The sequence below is a fragment of the Prionailurus viverrinus genome, chromosome A2, assembly GCF_022837055.1.
Source record: "Prionailurus viverrinus isolate Anna chromosome A2, UM_Priviv_1.0, whole genome shotgun sequence".
NCBI classification, from domain to species: Eukaryota; Metazoa; Chordata; class Mammalia; order Carnivora; family Felidae; genus Prionailurus; species Prionailurus viverrinus.
In genome coordinates this window covers 88,668,779-88,688,768 of record NC_062562.1, presented here as the reverse complement: position 1 = coordinate 88,688,768, position 19,990 = coordinate 88,668,779, and the positions used below count along the sequence as shown (strand labels likewise).

The 19,990-nt window shown below is 36.0% G+C and overlaps 1 protein-coding gene across 2 annotated transcripts in view; it reads left to right on the top strand.

The window, feature by feature from the left end:
• Positions 1-19,990, top strand: part of SEMA3A (semaphorin 3A) — a 468,512-nt gene that overhangs the window by 253,595 nt on the left and 194,927 nt on the right. The window contains exon 3 of one of the 2 annotated variants that reach the window (XM_047850777.1): positions 7,963-8,155. In XM_047850777.1, coding sequence (XP_047706733.1) covers positions 8,044-8,155 — 112 coding nt within the window. In that variant the 5' untranslated portion in view covers positions 7,963-8,043. Of the gene's footprint in view, positions 1-7,594; positions 8,156-19,990 lie in introns of those variants that run through there. The other variant, XM_047850776.1, reaches the window with a different exon arrangement.

Below are 19,990 nucleotides of genomic sequence, written 5' to 3'. Positions count from 1 at the left end.
GGGCCATGATATTTTAACTATCTAGAATATATTTCCCCTGGCGTTTTAATTAATGAATTAATCCATTAATAAATAGGTTACACTTTGTGCCAAATGTTATGCTGAGCACTGAAAATATAAGTTTAAAGTTTCTGTTCTTTTTGAGATGAGAGTGTACTGAAGAAACTTATTAGAATATAAGACAGGAAGAGCTATAATAGATATACGTACACACCACACATTCGTAGGAGAGAGAGCTCCCAGAATACTCATAAAACATTGTGAAAAATCATGCAAGGCCTTTCCTTTGTTTCTTCTTTTTAAGCAATCTTATATCCTGAGTCCCAAATGCAAAACCCTGATATAGGCAGATTAACTTTAGGGGAATACAATAGCCTATAATCATAAGTAATCCAACAAAATATGTAGACAGTCTGTCATCAGCCAGAGTCTTCCACAATAACAAGGAAGATAGTGTACAAGGACTAAAACCAGATACAGGATTTGACAAAAAGAAAATAGCAGTAGAACTGCATTTTAAATAATAAATAAATAAATAAATAAATAAATAAATAAATAAAAACACTCTACGCCAAAAAGGTACAGAAAGCTTTGCAGACAGTTTTTAAGCTTGGTGGTAGAAAGTTACCAAAAAAATAAAAGAAAAATTGTCGTCAGTTCCTTGGAACATATATCACTAGTCTCAAAAAGCTTGTAATTTGTTTTTAAGTCACAAGGATGGACGCCTGTGTGTTTCTCAAAATTTTGGTGAATGGATGGATAGATACAAAATAAAAGAGTGCAAGAAATACGATAAGTAAAATGTTTTCAAAGGTGACTGGAGTTGAGTGTGGAGGAGGAGTGTATTTCAGATCGCATTTCCGGGGCGGAGTTAGTTGGCCAGGTTACACAGGGGCAGTCACGCATCAACTCAGGCTGACGGCCTGAGAAATAGAGAAATAGAGACGTTTACACTGATTCACGCAAATTCAGTTTTCTTATGTCTCGAAGCATTTTTATTTTGGCTTACCAGAATTGAAGTAGGTTTCACAACATAATTAAATCTGTAGTAATTATTTAATATGTCAAAATGAGATCACCAGACTGATTCTATCAAAAAAAGAAAAATCAAATGCCATCTCTACAACGTGACATAATGAGAAATACACTCACTTGATTATTAAGTTCGAAAAGTGAGTGTTTTTTTCTTCTGTATAATCAGCACATTATTACAGTGAGTTGCTAAAGCTTTAGTTGAGATAATAGTTAAAAACTGTGTGAGAACACAATTTTATACAGTGGACATTATTTTTATGCTTCAAAAGGAGTTGTATAAAATTGACTCTGTTAGATGTTTAGGGGTCTTTAAAGTGCTTCAAAGAAAGCACTTTTGAAAAACAAGTAAGGGAATAATCACATTGTCATTTAAGTCCTCCAGTCAAACCATTTTCAACTTGGATCTGTAATTTAAGAAGAGTCAAGGCTGGGCATATTGGATGCTGTTTCTCTTCTCATTGATATAGCAGGCATGAGAAAATGAATCTATGTTGATTGGTTTATGTGAGATATATCGTATGGATGTGCCCTGAGGAAAAATGGGGGGAGATTTGAATTTTCTTCATAAATCATGTATTAATAATAATAATAATAATAATAATAAATCGTTAGCTAATAAACAAGAAATTTCCTAATCTCTTCCTTAAGGTGACAGCTGCTCCTATAGCCAACACAGTGAAATGAAACCTGGCATATCATCCTAACCCCACCCCCATGCCACAAAAGAGAAAATGGGGGTGCATAGACTGGACAAATGGCATTTAACTCTGGAAATAATGCAGAATAGGGAAGAAAATCATCGAAGTCTTCTTTTCTTAACGTTTGCAATTTAGACAAATCTGTGCCCTTGAAAAACCAGCATGTGCTGTAGATTTTGAGTCACCATCCGCCAAACAGTTGGGTTTGCCATTATAATAAACCCTTTTAAAGAACTTTAATTCCAGGTTACAACATTTCTGTTCTCTATTGTTATCAGTTACAAACTCTTTAAAAACATTTTTTTTGAAGGAAAAGGCCTGTTCCTAGAATAGAGAGATTTTAGGAAACTTAACATCTGAGGTGAAACAGTCTTTTCAGTGGGTAACAAAGGGAGACCATATGCATCAGCTTTGTCTGAGTCAGATGTAAAGTAATCTTTGAAACGCTATGGCCTAGTTTCTTCATCTTGTTTATTGAATATAGATCTGCTTATTTATTTATTTGGCGGGAAGGTGTGTGATATGCCTTTACTGAAAGCAAATAACTAATAACTTCATGTTCTGAAACACTCAACAGCCAACCTGCTCATTTCATTTGTATTCCATGGATGCCTCATTTTTTCCTCCTCACTGCCTAGCCTGTACTGATCAGTATTAACAATGGGATTTTTGTCTCACTTGAAAACTTTCTTGTTTCATTTGAGTTGAGGTGGAGACACTCTCACTTTAAAAAAAAAAAAAAAGGAAAGAAAGAAAGAAAAAAAAGCAGGTATTTTGATATTGTCATTGTTTTGTTATTTCAATACGTTAATATTCAGGGACACTGCATTTGCCTCTCAGATAATCTGATAAAGAAGCTGTAAGTGATGACAAGCTTCTCAAATAGATGGAAAAGGAAAACTCCCCTGTTTAAAATATTTTAAAATGTTGACAAACATGATGGATTTAAGAAATCAAAAGGAAAGGGATTGGAAAAATGATACTTCCTGTTCCTAATAACTGGAGTTTAGCCACTTTTGGCAACTCTGATGATAACCATAAATGAAATTTTATGCATCCCTTTTTTTGACACTCTTTTCCATCCCCCACTCAAACTTGATAACCCAATAAAACTCACCTGCCAGCCGCACAAAATCAGATTCTCCAAGAAAGGGAAACCACCACCTCACCTTACCATTAAAGAATTTCCTCTGTAATTTCTGATACCCTTCATTGCCTGAACTTTTCCTGAAATCTGCAGCCACAAATAACGTGACTGGCCGGTTTCTGGTCTCCTGCATTGATCTAACATTTATCGCTTCAATTCATTTGAAAAACAAGGAGTTTTTTGTTTTGAGTCCCTATTTACCTCCAAGTATCATGACCATTGATGTCACAAGAGAAAACACAAAACTGATTTTTTTTCCCCTCAAATTGTTACAAAATCATTCCAGAAGAGGGATGAGCTTATTTTCCTGAAATCTCCATTCATGGCGGGTGGGAGGGGGAAAGGGGGCTAGAAAGCAAGGGAAGAGTTAATGCTTCCCTAGAGAGTGGATTCCCTTTGCCTTTTACCAATTCCTCCACTCAACTCCTCCTTTCACATTTTGCTTATACTAAGAGCGTTCACAAGGGTCAGATTATGAAAAGTTTAACTTGATTTCTTAAATATTGCTTTCAACCTGCCACCCCCAGCTCCCAGTGACTACTGCAGTAGTTCTAAAGAACTATCATTTTTGGCTAGAACAAATAATGCATCAGCTATCTAGTTTGCCCAATTAATAAGATGTCTTCTGATCTTCTAAAGAATGTTTTCACCCACACAATTCTTTTTTAGAAAAAGAAAAGGTTTCAAATTCCCTGTACCAGAAAAACCCTCATTAAAAATGAATTTCCAACATGAGATGTCAGAGCAAGGACAAATGTTCGACTCTGACATTTGCTATAATTCTGTTGATCACAGGCCTTTCTCATATAGCGAAGAAGCATCCCTTGAAGAAAAAAAAATGAGAAATAGCAGATGTTAGATGGAAACTAGTATCATTTTTTTTTTACATGACTCAGTTGAATAACACCTTGGTAAGAGTACTGAAAATTTGTTTTTAGTATTGGTCTCCTTCTTGGTGTTGTTTCTTTGGGGAACTGGTTAACCAACTCATTCTAAAATTCTTAACTCAGTTATTTCTCTTAAAGAGGTCTTCTATTTTGTCATTAGTGCCAACTTGGGGGCAGTACTCTATCACACCACAATAAAACAGGGGTAGAGTGGGATTACAGGGAGAGGCAAGTGTGTTTACTAGAGTGTACCATAACTTCAAGTACATTTAATCCACTAAATTTTTAAATACATCAGAATTATATTTCTCCTTCTCTTCTTTTATGCACAAATACAGGAAGAGTTTTCACCTACCACTCACAAAAAGACCCAGGGTATCTATAACCTGGGGAAGTACTGGAATGCCATCTCACAAATAAGGACAATCATTTCTGCCCTTGAATTACAATGTTTGTTGTTATTCCAATTTATTTCATCATAAATAAAATACAGAGAGTGGGCATTTAAAAAATACTGCATTGGTTTTATCTAATACGTGACAAGATCAAAAATATTTTTTTCAATGGAGAAATGCTTTCATTTGGATCTTCTATGACTATACAGGTCTTTAGTGAAAAACAAAACTTAACCGACCTGTTGTAAAGTTGGAAGTATTGTTTCTCTAGAAAATCAAGCACACCACCCATGAACCTATCGCTCTTCCTGGAAAGTCTTTGTGATCCATCTCAATATGGAGTGGGGTTAAAAAACTACTGATTGATTTGACAAATCTATACAAGAGCATGATCATCATATTAAGCCCCTGCTCAAATCTGACTCTGTAGTAGGAGTTCATCACTTCTGAACACTTGAAATTTAAAAAGGTAGTAGAGATTCAGTTGCAAGTGAAGTGAATTATGGTGCATGATATAGATTGCAGGTTAGAAAATCATCATAAAGACAACTTTGAGAAAATAGCAAAATAAGGTTTTTCACTGAAGCTTTAAATAAAATTTGATGTTAAAAGATCAGTGTAATATTTCTGACTTTTAAAGAGTAGTAAGTGATGAACTAACATCAATGGCCACGGAGACAAATGCAGCAGGCTTAATCATGCAGGGCTTAGGCCACTGAATGTAAGAGTAGGGAGTCATGTTCTTTGGGGGTGTGGGGTGAATCAAAATCTATGTTTCATACGTACGGTCAGATTTTGAAAATTTCTGAAAAACACCCATCTAGGTCGACCCTTTACCTTCTTTCTACGTCATCTGAGAAATACATTTAACTTTGATTATCCTTCACGTGTTTGGGAGTAAAAGAAAAAAGTTGAAAACAACTTTCACCCTGACTTAAGTCAAAGACTTTGAAAGAGGTAGAAATAGAAAACTCCAAATGCTTTTGTATTTTTCAGGCATGTAGTTTCTTTCTCTTTTCTTGTTTACAAAATTACAGTTAAAATATCTATGCATGGCTACACTTTTCTATTCTTTTATAGTCAGTCTAGCACAGTTATGCTTACCCACAGAATTTACTGTGTTCACACATTTTAAATTTAAAAAATCTAGAGATAAGCAAATGTAAATGTGAATTTATTAAGCTTTCAAACATTTGAAGACACACAAAGATCATACAAAATTTAGAGGGTAAGAAAGTGTTTTTTAAAATTATGTGTGTGTATCTAAACATGGGTATCTGTGCTACCAAATTCCAGACTTCAACATTAATTTAAATTACTTGTTTTACAAAATTAAATAACTCTGTCCTGATTTTGTGGTTCAAAATCCAGATTGAATGTCTTTCTTCCCCATGGAGTCAATTCTGATCCTCTTTTATCTGAATTTTACCTACAACCTTTCATTTTTCCTGGAACACATCAAAATGTTTCAGAATTAGACATTACGAAAGTGAAATGGATACATTTCTAAATTTGCTTATCCTGTTTAGTTTTGACAAATATAAACTTGTTCCCCTACTCTAGGTAACAAGAGCTAGAGGAAAAATAAATATTTAAAGACATTTAAAATATATTAATGAAAATGGCACAACTATTTAAAGTATTTAAACTAATTGTATGTGATATTTCAAAAGGATAATTCATTGATCCAATCTTCTAAATAATCCCAAAGTAACATGAATTCCTCTGTAGAATAAATGTCTATAGAGAGTAATCCATGGAAGACAGACAAGCCTCTCGTCGTTTGTAGCCTTAATCCATTGCCTAGGGCGTGAAAAGTGCTCAGGATAACAAGTGCGGGAATCAGTAAAATCAACATTATTTTTAGATTTTATTTTCTTAACAATACTGACTGATCAATAGGCCTGAGGAAACTGACAAATACAATAAGGTCTGTTTGATGAATCAATCTAGTGAAGTAGAGAGAATCCATCCACCCCTTCCCCCATTCTCCCTCCTTTAAATCCTCTTCATCCTCTTCCTGCTCCTCCACCCAGCCACCCACCCACCCCTACTCCGCCCACCACGAACACACACATAGTTGTTGAGGCAGAGAGACAGACAGAAGGAAAGAGGGAAAGAGAGAGATGCTTTTCCCCTATTGGCCTGTAGACATTAAGTCATGAAAGCTGTAGCGGCAATGCTTGGATCATTTTTCGCAAGAATACTAAGCCACTTTAAGTGTTTATGTTTGTAATTGTGAGACTCACCCTCTTCTTTCAGTGGAAAAATTTCCATACTTGAAGTAGGTTCTCTATTCTGTATTTCAATTGTGAGTGTTGTAGGGGGTGGGGGGGGACACGGGTAGAGCAGAGAGAGTTGAGTAGAGAAGGGAAAGTTCAGTCCTACTAACTTTTATATACACCAACCCCCAATATCCTATAAGGATATCAGCTTTGGGGAAAATTGAAAGAAAAATAGAAGAGGAAATTGAAACACCTCAGACAAAATGTCTATTTAGGAAAGAACTGGTTGTGTCTGTGTGGCTGCCTAAACATATGCATTCGTGTGCACAGAACGTTTAGTAACCCTTCACCAGCTCATGAAGACACAGAGATATCCTCTTTATGTTGGTCCATGACACTCAGCAGGGACTTTTGTGAACTTTGTCATCTTCCTCTGCCCTTTAAACCAAAACTAGGGAAGTGGTTTTAATTAATGAGATGTGTGATGCATTAACAATGTTAGCCAGAGCATTCCAGAAGCTGGAAAACCATAGATGTTTTTAAATTCTGAGTATCCTTTTGAGTTGTAATTTATAATTCTCAGTGGACCTATATTTGTCTTGAACTGATTGCTGAAATGGGCTTTACTAGGAATTTCTTCAGTGAAATTGCTGCGGGTCGGGGGAAGGGGGTAGTTGAGCCAAGGGGGTTTGTTGGGGAGAGGGAATGATCTCTAACAAGGCTTTAAAAGCTTCAGTGGTTAAAGTTATAATGGTGAAAAGATATACATATATGTACATATGCATATGTGTATGTATGCGTGTGTGTGTATATATATGTAAATACACACACACGCATACATACACATATAATGCACAAGTTCAAAGGAATTATATAATGAGTTATAAATTATGTAGGTAGCAGAATTCAGATTTTTTTTAATCAAAATTGCACCTAAAAATGGCTATAAAACAACGCGTGCCTTGGGAAGTAAATTTATAGCTACATGCCTTTCACAGGCACGCTGGAGGGTTCTGCTCCCAGCTCTAATCTCTAGGAGATGTTTTTTGCATGTGTTGTGTGACAGGAGGGAAGGGGAGTGGGTTGAGCTCGCCTGTTCTCCCATTGTCAGCCAGTCTAGTGAGTGTTGGGAAAACCTGTCTGTGGGATCTTGTGTCATCTCTCCCTACATGTGTACAGGAAAAGTCCGCGCTGCTCAGGGCTCCTCTTTCTCTCTCTCTCTCTTTCTCTCTCTCTCTTTCTCTGTTTCCCTTTCATTCTGCTTCCCCGGAGCCGAATGAAGCAGAGAGCAGGATTAGAGTCCGCCACTGGCTATCAGAAGAGCCTAGATAAAAGGAACTGCTTCTTAAGCACCACTGCAGCAGCCCTTGTTCATTTTTTTTTTTTTCTTTCTACACAACAGTTGTGCCTCATTATCCGGTGCCTGGCTCGATTTTTTTTTTTTTTTTTTTTTGGAGGGTTTGAAGTTTCTGTGCTCCAGTGACTGTTACAGAAGAAGAGGTGTTAGTGTTGCCGTGAGGTCTTGATTGTCTGCATTTATGAATGAAACTGACCTAAATCACCTGTTACCTCCAGTTTCCAGATTGTTTGAACTTCTCTGGCCGCACAATACAGGAGGGAAGGCAGAGCAGCACAGGCACCTCCAGCGTCTGCAGCATGGGCTGGTTCACTAGGATTGTCTGTCTTTTCTGGGGAGTATTACTCACAGCCACAGCAAACTATCAAAATGGGAAGAACAATGTGCCAAGACTGAAATTATCCTACAAAGGTAAATCTTTATTTTTCTTCTTTTTCGGCTAGCTCTGTAATGTCCCTGCCCCCCCCCCCCCACCCCACCACCTCTGCCTTTTCATTCCTTGAACTCCCTCCCAAGCCAAACCATGAAACCTTTAGTTTAACCTGGGAAACCTATGTGATCCTGTGTGTCTTTCTGAGATGATTTAAACACTTTTTTATAAAAGCATGTCTCCTGTTTGATATATGACAATTTAAATGCAAACAAAGAACATTTAATCACATTTGCAGAGAAGAGCTGAATGCCTGGGTAAATGCTGATCTGTGTGTGTGATCATATGTGCTGTTAATTTTTCTGACTCTACTTCTATTAAAATATCTTTAAAAAGCGCCGTGGCAAAAATAGTCTCTTTGTAGAACGCCTCACCTATAGCAATTGTTGTGATAAATTGTGTTTTCTTAGTTTGAGGCACTAAATGGTTAATCGTCATCATGAATATTCAGTTTGTTCAAATCTGACAATCAGATGCTTAACATAAGCAGTAGATCATGGTTTGCCAAGAGAATATAAACTGGAGGGAACAGACTAGTTTTTCCACAGTGTGTTATGATTGTACCAAAGACTGTGTATTTGGCTAATTGGTGTAAAGCGAAAGCCTTTGAAATATAATGTTATTTAATTCCATATGTACTTCAGTGAGAACTGAAGGAACATTACTTTCTGGTTGTACAGCTAGTTGTGTGAACTTACTTTCAAAAAGAGTTTAAATTTAAGAAAGAAAAAAAGCTTCAGTACATGATTGCTAGTACTTTATTTGGTTACAGCTTAATGCATATGCCTGGCTTTTAATGAGGATTTTAAGGAAATATTTGTTCTCCATTTGTTTAGATAGATTTTGTAGATAGTTGTATAAAATAATGCTAACATGGTTGAAAAGAGTATTTTTGAAAAACTTTTAATGAAAAAGAATGTTTCTCTAACTGAGGTATTAGTAAAATGGAGTTGGTGATTAAAATGTTTTAACTCAAGTACTTTTACTCCCTAAGGTGTTGCTTTCTTATGATTCTCAGATTTCGGGAATTGGGGGTGGGGCAGTAGGAAGCTTCAATTATACTCTGTTTTTAGCCTATAATGTGAAAGAAAATCATTGAATCTATCTGTAGAGATGTCTGTCTGCTGCACATTGTTCTTATGCCAGAAACATATTCTTTAATTTTCACATGATGGGGAACGTCTCTTTCTGAATGCTCTAGTGTGAATGAGGATCACAAATAGGAAAGAGAGATGTAATTTTCACACTTTGGATTAGAAAATTCAACACCTATTAAATGTGTTTATTTGGAATTAATACTTGCTAGGTAAAATACATTGGATTGAAAGATACATTTATTTTTGGCATAACAATTTCTTAGTTACTAAAATGTGAATGGATTTAAAACATTAGCAAACAGAATTGCAATTGTACTTATCGTGCAAGATTTTAAAACATTATCATATAGCCATTAAAGATTTAATTAAATCTCTATTACATCTCTAGCATCTGTCTTTAAATTGTTTTTATAGAATATGGTATTATGGCATGTGTATTTTCCTCAGTTTTTGCTTTCTGTTTTCATTCTTTGGGAGGATAACATCAAATAATTCTTAGATTGGTGGCTGATTTTATCCAAGTTTATGTGCCTATGAGTCAGTTTCGCATGCAACTTTACTTCTTGAAGATGTGAATGGCTGTATGCTATAATTGTAGAGTAACAAATGAAACATGAAACACACTTTAAAAATCTACTATATTTGGAGATACTGGTCTAAATGCTAAATAAGTTGTAAAATAAATAAAGATTGGGAATTACATATATTTTGCAAGAATTTTATTTCCATGGTGATTGTTTACTCTCCATTATAGAACAGGTACCTATTCTTTCTATATACAAACAGATAGCACTTAATTAGAATAGTCCTTTGATATGTGTGCAGGCTTTAAACTTGTCTGATGAAGTAAGTTGTATATATTGACAGTATGAATCTATTTGACACAGTCTTTATAAACTCTTTTTATCATGGCATCCATTAGAATTATTCTGCTTTTCTTTTCATCAAAAAAACTGCTCTACACCTACATAACAATTCTATTGATATGCCTAGGGCTTGGCAATTTGGTAGTATAAACTGTGAAATGAACAACAAGAAGAAGAATAAAAGGAATGGCCCAAGCAATTTTTCTTCTGTCATTTTATTGGTCTGTCATTACCTTTTTGTCCCTACATGTACACTTGTTTTGCCAAAGCAAATGCCTAGTAGCCAATTGTCAGTACTTTGTTTCTAAACTATAATAGAGATTTTTTTTTAGCTCCTTCTTTTTCCTCCTTAATTAGATGTCAAACACAGTTAAAACATCCACTGCTTTGCCCTTAAAAATATTCCAGCATGATTCATGAAGAGTTAAATCCCTGCCAACCCTAATTTCCCATGGTCACTTGTTTTCAAAGATCCACCATTAACTCTCTCATTGCTCAGGTTGCCAAGACAAAGTTTCAGGCAATCACTGTGCTCACTTCCTACTTGTCATCTTGCCTAGTAGGAAATGAAAGAGATTTGATGTGTTAAATGAGAAAGAAAAAGAAAAGCAAGAAGGCAGCCTTGGTAGTGGATGCACATATATATATATCTAATAAGGTACCTCTTTACTTTCTAGGAAAAAGGGATTGAATGGATGTGTTCAGGACCATCTGGAGAAGTGATAATATTAGAAAAATGGGGTATGCTGGCTTTTCCTCTGAACCAATCTGATTTAGAATCCTTGTGGGGGAAGCAAATGTGAGAACTCTGTAAATCTCAGCAGTCACATACAAATTATCCTCAAGAAACATTCACTCAGAGATACTTTTGCTTTCCTGAAATGTATGTAATATAGCTAAATGTTGAAATGCTTCTTTTTCAAATTGATGTGGAACTGTTTATTTCTCCTACAAAACTAGTCAAATTTCACTTTTCTCATGAAATACCAGACTATCATATAATCTTCCTTTTGGAATGTGTGGTACAATGAAGACTTCAGAAAAACCTATGGAAATGACGAGGAAATAAGTTAGGTTTGGGGTTTTAAACAAATGACAAATGTTCCATCACTCAATGTAATGAGCATTTCCAGGACATTGTGTGCTCCAGTTTTAGTAAAAATGAAAGGCACATGCAAGTCTGAATGTGATGGTTATCATGTGAATCCAAAGGTTAAATCAATGCCTTTAACTTTACTTTCATAGGGAGGACTTAGTAAATAGCACTTAAATAAATGTTTGAAAGACTTTCTTTTCATACTTTGTAAAGAGTTTTGCCCCCAGAGTAGTTTAATTATTGCAACAATGAGATTATCAGGTAAATCAAAATCCTCACACACATCTTTCTGATATTGGAAGTAATATTTAATTAAAACTTTATGAAATACAATTTGCAAAAGACTTTTTATTTGCCATTGCTCAATGCACTATGATCGCTTCAGATTTAGTTAATATGAATGATGATTTACTAATTAAACTTGTTGACTTTTCAGAGATTTTTCTTCACTTTTACCAGAGTACAGATACACATCTATATATATATATACGTATGTGTATACGTATAAATATATGTATATCTATGAATGACAAAACTTTACATTAGTATCTTATAGCTGAGAAAGGTGATCTTGGCAACCTATAATAAAATTGTTACTGCTATACAATGACATTCGTATTTTATGTTATGTATTTATTTATTTATTTTAGAATGGGCATGAAAAGTCCCCATGGATATGTCAAGTACTCACATGTTGGTATAGGATGTAATATGTCTTATACTGATAATTTCCTCACAGCTAAAAGATAAGTATCTATGAAAGGTAGAGAAGTGTATATATATATATATATATATATATAGTATATTTATGTATTATATATAAGTATACATATAGTATATGTATTATATAATATTATATATTTATATATTATATGTTTAAGAGATATATTCTTACACCCCCCCCCACACACACACACACGGTGCAAAGAAGTTATAAATTCTTTGCAGTATCTTTTCTCCTATAGTCACTGCATATTTAACATCAGGTCTCTGACTTGCTGATTCTTATTTAACATGGCCTTTTCTGCTCAAATTTCTATTCACTTTAAAAATCATATTTTGATTCAGGAATCTTCAATTTCAGCCTGCTGAAAACTAGAAATTTTTATTCACCTACTCGAAAAAATGTATTCTGGCAAAATAATGAAAAATAAAATAAAACAAGATGCTCAGTCACACATCTTGTGATCCAGTGCTGGTCAGATCACATGAGGGCTAGTGAAAGTCTCCAGTTCAGGGGTTCTCTGTTTAAAGCTGCCAACCAGATTGGCCTTGGAAGTAATAAGTTATACAGTGTAGAGCTCAGCTAGTAGAAAAAATAACTGAGACCCCCAAAACCATGCCATGTAAAATTCTAGCCCACCAAATTTTGATAATAATATTCAATCATTATTAGCTCAAATAAAGTTGAATACTGAAGAGATAATGTTTCCAATTCTAACTTTTTTATGTTGTTATTTCTCTTCATATACATTATTTACAAGACTCCACTGCAGACAGTGATGTCAATTGCCAGGATATTTAGGCAACCAAATAGATGTATAAATCTGTCATAACGAATTTCCTTGTTTTCTTACTTTTCATTCATCTATAAATCAAACAACTTAATTAACAAATATGCTGGAATTTTTGGCCAGTTATATTTAAATTTACATTCAAACATCCATGCAAATGAAAGATCTTTCAAGAATAAATTGAATTAAAATTAATTAATATGATCTCATATGTTCCTAGTAAGGAAATAAAACTGTTGCTTGCAGAGCATAATCTACTTATGTTTAGTGTGAATATCTAATTGTAGTTGAGATATGTACTTTAAATAACTTACAGTGTTATCAACAGTAAGAAATTGTGTGGTTTAACTTCTTATCCTAATTTTTCTCATTTAAACGTCAGTGGCACACCTACATGTCACTAGTCAAAGGTCAAAATATCGTACCTTCACATGCTTGGAGTATTTTAAATCTAAAGTCAGGACTATGCTAAATAGAATTTATATTTCCATTGTCCTAAAACCATCCAGAGAAACCAGTACTCAAATACATTTTTAATCAATCATTATGTAACAGCATTCATTTACAAAGTCATGATATTATATCATGGAGAGTTACATATTAATTGATTAAGACATTGCACTTATCAAACCTTTATGAAAACAATCTCTGATAAAATGATGTATCAGTACAAAACTGTAGGTAAAATCTCTAGAACTCGTGACAGTATCTAAGTTTAGTGCATGCAGTGATAGCTTATTTTAAAAAGACCAGCAGCTGTAAACATAAATTAGAACAAGTGTGAGTCTTGGGATGGATTTTACCCCTCATGACTTCTAAGGTGCTATTTAAAGGAATTATCATGATTTGCAGTTCTGTGCTTCCACTAATAGGTGGCACTAGCAATTTGTGACAGCTCTTTCATTAGTTTGGAAATGGGCAGGCTGCTAGGATAAATATACACAGAGTGATGTGTGGAGGCCAAGCTTGGAAAAACTGGCATTAGAGTCAGGAGATGTAACATGCACAAAACAGAAGCGTTAGTTGAAATGCGTTTTGCTAAAGATTTTGAGGTGCTCTTTGCATGCATTTATGGGTGTATTTTGACCCTTGAAAAGTAAATGGTTATAAGTAAGTATATATATTTTTAACTTACGACTTAACATATGAAGATGGCCTGTGCTACACAGAAGTACCAAACAATCAGAATGAGGAAAGGATAGCTTCATGTGTCTCCATGCATATCAAGTATTTTATATACATTCATATAGATGCATCCATATATATTTTTTCAGTCTGAATCATAAAAAGTTCGTAATGGAAATGATGCAGACTTCCTCTGGCACATTACTGCCATCGTTCATAATTGGAGAGTAGCTAATTGAGGCGGTAAAATAAAGTTTAATAAATCACATTCGGAATATTTTTAAAAGTGACTCCTTGTGATTTGTAGGTTGTTTTAAATTATTATCATAATTAAACATATGGAAGAATCAATAAATTTTATCTGACACAAGTAAGTCTGAATGTCTCCAGTTACTATCTTCTTCTATTGCCAAGACATAAACATCAGTATAAATAGGGAATTCACACACTATTTCCAAACAGTAACAAAGCTGGACTCTGTCAAACCCAGGATAAGAAAATATACAATTTACACTTAAATTAGGGAATGAAGATAAGCAAAAATAAAATTCTGTTGATAAATAGGAAGAATAATTCAATCTTAGTATTTTCTAGAAGCTTAGGGTAAAACTTAAAGAGACCACAACTTTAGGGAATCTTGTCGGCTCCTAAACGAGTCATTAAACCTGCATTTCCAGGTTTCCTTTGCTTGGAAAGATATGATGTGGGAGAAACAGTGTTGACCAAATCTCACAGTAACGTATTTTGTTGCCGAAATCGTAAATGTGTCTTTTGATAAAACATAGCTTCACCCGCTTGAGTCTTGATCAGCAAAGTAAATGGGGCTTAGTGCTGTTGAATATGTTGAATGGCTTCTCTAGTCTGTAAAATTACTTAAGTGGATCCTCTCTGTTGTGCCAGACTGTGAGGTCCTCAAGGCCAGATCTCTTCTTTTTCATCCTTAGATGCTCAACAGCTGGCACAGTCACTTGTTGAGCGATTCTGTGCTCCCTTTGAAACACTGGTTTTTAAAAGCAATATGCCTATTTATTAATGAGTACAAAAAGAATGCACAGGTGTAATTATCAATTCATTATAAGTGAACCGTGCATTGTAATGTAGAGAAAGTAAGCTTAGTGCTGGACACTAGGGAAGGAGGATATCAGTTGAGGGACTTAGAAATGCACCAAGAGGGTTGCCTGGGTGGCTCAGTCAGGTGAGCATCCAACTCTTGATTTCGCCTCAGGTCATGGTCCCAGGGTCGTGAGATAGAGCCCCATGTGTGGGGCTCCTCACTGAGCATAGAGCCTGCTTGGGGTTCTCTTCTTCCTCTCTCTCTCTTTCTCTCTGTCCCTCCATACTTATACTCACTCTCAGTAAAATAAAATAAAATAAAATAAAATAGTAAAATAAAATAAAAGCACTAAGCGTATGTCAACATTGTTGCCTCCACAGACAGTATCTTCTCTGAACCAAGCATATTTCAGGACTGAATCACAAAGTTTCTGGTCAACTTAACTCGCCTGCAAGTAAGACATGAAGAATGGATAATAATAATACACACATCTTATAAGATCCTAGGAACCAGGTTGAAGACTTGTGTCATTCCTTTGGAGGAACACCCTGATTTTTCTCATAACTGTGTCGCATTACACATAGCCAGAAAAGAAAGTAAGTGAGGCTACTCTAAAACCACATAATGGCTAAAGATAAAAGATCTCATCATCAGTCTTATTGTATCTGAGCTCTTTGTAGAACAAATCAGTTCTACCAAACAAAGCTGAAAGCACAACCACTTAAAAATTTAAATTTGACTGTATTCTATTGTCCATACTTTTGAGAGAATGCTGGCTTTGCTATCGGACAACTTGCTAAGATTATTATTGAGCAGGCTTTCTTGTTTCCTCTTATATTTGACTCCACTAATTTTCTTAGTCCACTTAGAGGTGGACTTGATGCTTAGAATATAAATATGGCATTGATGTTTAGAATATAAATTCGTTTACAGTGCTTGATGTTAAACTCTTATAAAATATTTTAGTCTTGTGACAAAGTAGAAGTATTAACAGGAAAGGACAGGTGGACAACTACCAAGAGTGCCAAATCATAGCTATTAAGTGACATTAAAAAACTAATTAAGGTCTAATCCCAGCCCTTAAGGAATATATTTGGGGAAAGCCAGAACAAAGTTGTATATACCTGAGGTCAATTCCAAAGGAGACAAGGACTTGTGACTCTTCATCAGATGTGTTAGAAATTTTAATTTTTTATATTCAAATTTGAAGTTTCAAGAGAATAAACTCTGCTCTACTGTGATAATCCTTTAGAATTAGTTTAGGGATGAGTGGGTGGCTCAGTCAGTTAAGTATCCAACTCTTGATTTTGGCTCAGGTCATGATCTCACAGTTGTGAGACTGAGCTCTGCATTGGGCTCCATGCTCAAAGATTCTCTCCCTGTCCCTCTGCCCCTCCTACCCCCCCTCTCAAAAAAGGGCAGTGTAATCATACTTGCAGAATTATATGGAGATGAAGGACTACATAAATCAATGTGCTTATAGCAAATATAAGAAAAGTTACATTCCAGTCATTATTTTTCCAAATCATCTCACATTTAATTGGTAATTGTGGAAAGTGGAATGCTGAGAAATAGTAGGGAGAGGATATCACCCTTTGCTTGAGGTCAGGTCTTGGGCCCTTCAGGATTGGCTGTCATCTTCAGTCCTTTAATGTTTGACCTTCCCAGAGCATCTTCTACAGTACAATGTTGTCGTCTGGAGGAGTTCTCTGTTCTCCCTAAGGCATCACTACTCTAGCAAGTTGCTAACCTGCCTCTTTCAGCGGCCCTTCCATTGAGCCTTCTCAGCATGTTGGCTCCAGGACATAGTGTTTAGTGTCTTGCTTCCACTGGAATGCACACAGTGTTTCCACTCTCAAGTCCTTCCACCTCCAGAGTGAAGGGTGTGAGCAGGACACAGATTCCCCTGACCCCCCTCAATACAAGAGCCCTCCATCTTTCCAGACTTGACATTTTAATAATATATATATATATATATATATATATATATTATACTGATACTGGCCACCCTCCTCCCCCATCCTCCACCCTCTTTGACCTAGAAATAGTCTTCATCTTGTACCTTCTTGTCCTATCCAAATAAATCTAATTCAAGACCCTCCTTTGAAAACAAAATCCTCAGAAATTAAAAGCCCTTATGTCTCTCTCAAAAAGAAGTGTAGAACTGCATTTTTATCAGCCAGATCTACAGAAAAACAAACAAAATGGCAATTTCTTAATTAGGTCATCTTGCCACTTTAAATTTCCCCGTTCTACCTGCATAAACCTGATGATCTCAACTAGACATTGTGCCTAGTACAGAGAGTGTGGTTCCCATAATTTTAGTTCAGTTGGGTCATCTTTACACACATAAAATACCGTGATTAAAGGACAAAGTAGCCTCCTTGACCCTTGAGATGTGGACATGTTGCCCAAGTGATGACTCAGAAGCAGAAAGCTCATACAACCTGAAATTTTGTGCCAGTGTCACCCAGGGATCTCTTCCCCATCTACCCATACCCCTGACTACTTCCCAGACATTACAAATTCTGGGGAGTCGCTGAGCCAGCTAGGGTCTTTTTTATTTGTCTCTTCCACATGTGAAAGGCTACAGAATATCTACACTTGGTCTCTCACACAGAACTCCAGTTTTGTTCAAAACTATGCCCACTGACCTCTCTGCAAGCATATTTGTCCTCCTTATTTCCAGTTGTGGAGGATATTATCTTTTTGTCCCAGTGGTCCAGGCCAGTAGAGTCCCAGTAGAGTCTTTGCCTCTTCCCTCGCTGACCCACCCCATATCTACCTACATGTCCTGTGGATTCTATCTCTTGAGTCACTCAAATCTGTCCTGTTCTCTCTTCCAGGCTAAGTGAGATCCGTATCATTACTTGCCCTGCTATGGCAACAGCCATCTTTAATTACGGTCTCTTTTTTTGCTTCATTAGTGGCTACAATTCTTTGTGAAATCCAAATCTAATTATGCCTTTCCTTCATTTTAAAGTTTTACTGATTAAAGTCCAAACTCCTTAGCTTGACCTAAAAGAATGATTAACTTAAAGGAGTCTAGGGCATAGAGGGAACTAATTGGAGGTCTTGGAGTTGTTAAGATATGAAGAAATTAATCCCTGAATAAGGGTCATGATAATGGAAATGAGAGAGGAAGGCTGAAGATGAGACATATGTATAGAAACGTTAGATTCAGTAAATGCTTGTGTACGTATGGGAGAATCTGGAGAATTCAAGAACAGTAAGTTTTTAAATTTCTGCAACTAGGAGTATGATACAACAATTGGTAGTAACTAGAAAGTGAAACTCTCTTCACCTTGCAGCCCCAACCACACCCTCACCCAGTACCTCCCTTTCCATGTCACACTTGTGAGCTTTCCTTCCTGGATCCACATCTGCCCAGCCTTAGTGGTTTACTGATGCTGTTCTCTCCAACATTGACTTGAGTATGTCCTTTGATAAGGCTTTTGAAAAGACAGAGGAGTATAAAACATCATGCGGCATCTATCCTAAAGAAACGTATGACTCGGAAGGGGAGAAGACCCACATTTTTAGGTTTTTTTCTTTTTAATATTATGCTGTTCCTTATCCATTTTATTATTTTTTAAGACTTTATTTTTTTAAATAATCTTTATACCCAACGAGGGGCTCAAACTTAACATCCCCGAGAGCAGGAGTTGCAAATTCTACCTACTGAGCGAGCCAGGTGCACCTATCCATTTTCTATTCTCAGTCAAGTAGAGTCTTACACATGATAGTGCCTCATTAAATTGAAGAAGTGGTTGAAGGAATAAGTGAGGAGGTGACAGATAATCACTCCCCGTGAGAGCCCTAAGGAGCAGAGATGAGACCTTATATAAAACAGATCTGAGTACAAAACACAGTCCATTCTGGGAAGTGAAATCTCTGGGAGAAAAATCATCGATGGCTGCAGAAGCAGTTTAAATCAGGATAAGTGGTAGAAAATTTTGAAACAGGTTATAGGCTGTAGTTCAGATTGGGCCTCACAGTTCAACCCTGTTCTCTTGGGTTACAGAGACTCCAGATGGAGACGCGTAGCTCTTCTTTAGCTACATAGAGCAATCCGATTTCACACATCCAGAAAAATGCAAGTTATACCTAAGAAAAACTGCAGCTATTTATTAAAATCCAACAATCTAGCATATTTAGGGCATAGCTGTCCATCTAAAATATTCAATTACATATTAATTCCTTTAAATGTTCTTAGATTTATGGCAGGACACACCTTTAGGACTTCTGATGAGGTATCAGACACATATCTCAGTCTGTCACAATGTCACTATTTGGCCAACAGCAAGATGTCAAGTGTAACCTTTTTTGTTTTCAAGTTACTGCATTATGTGAGATCTTCCTTCTTTAGTAGGTTTTTTCTTTTCTCCTGGGCTGGTGTGCAGGGATTCAGTCCTTTGCACTTGATTCTAACTAGATAGAATTGGAAGCGATACTCAAACAAAGCAACTACTCCTAAGACTCCAATTCCCTGTTAGGCTCTTACACACTGGCCCAGAGCCATGGAGTTTCCTACTTTCACTGTGTGTTCTTCGTGTTCAATAGGCTCTCAGCCTTCTTTTGCTTCCCAAGGTGCCTATTCAGAACAGAATTAAGGTTCCCTTGGCACATACTAGCAGAACACACATCCTATCTCCATCATTCAACCTCCTAATCCAGACAGCGTCTTGAGAAAGATTTCTAGCATAATAGCAAGGTGGGACCAAGTGACTAGAAAAAAGTTTTTCTTGCATGCCTCAAATCACTTAGCAAGGTAGAATAGAGTCAGTGTCTGTTTTGTCTAATGTATCATCAGAAATAAGATTAATACTTGTCTCATTGGCATTGCTCTTTAGCTGTCAAATTAGAGAAAACTGTCTACTCTGTGACAGTACTTCTGTCCACAGCTTTATAAACATTAGCACATTCGTTTTGAAAGAATATGTTTAGACTATTTTAAGCAGATGCCATATAAGGAAGTGAAATTAGTGATGCTATAGTGATTTGTTTCTTTAGTACAGATCTCAGTCTCTAATACTGAGTTGTACCAGATGTGACTATGAACTA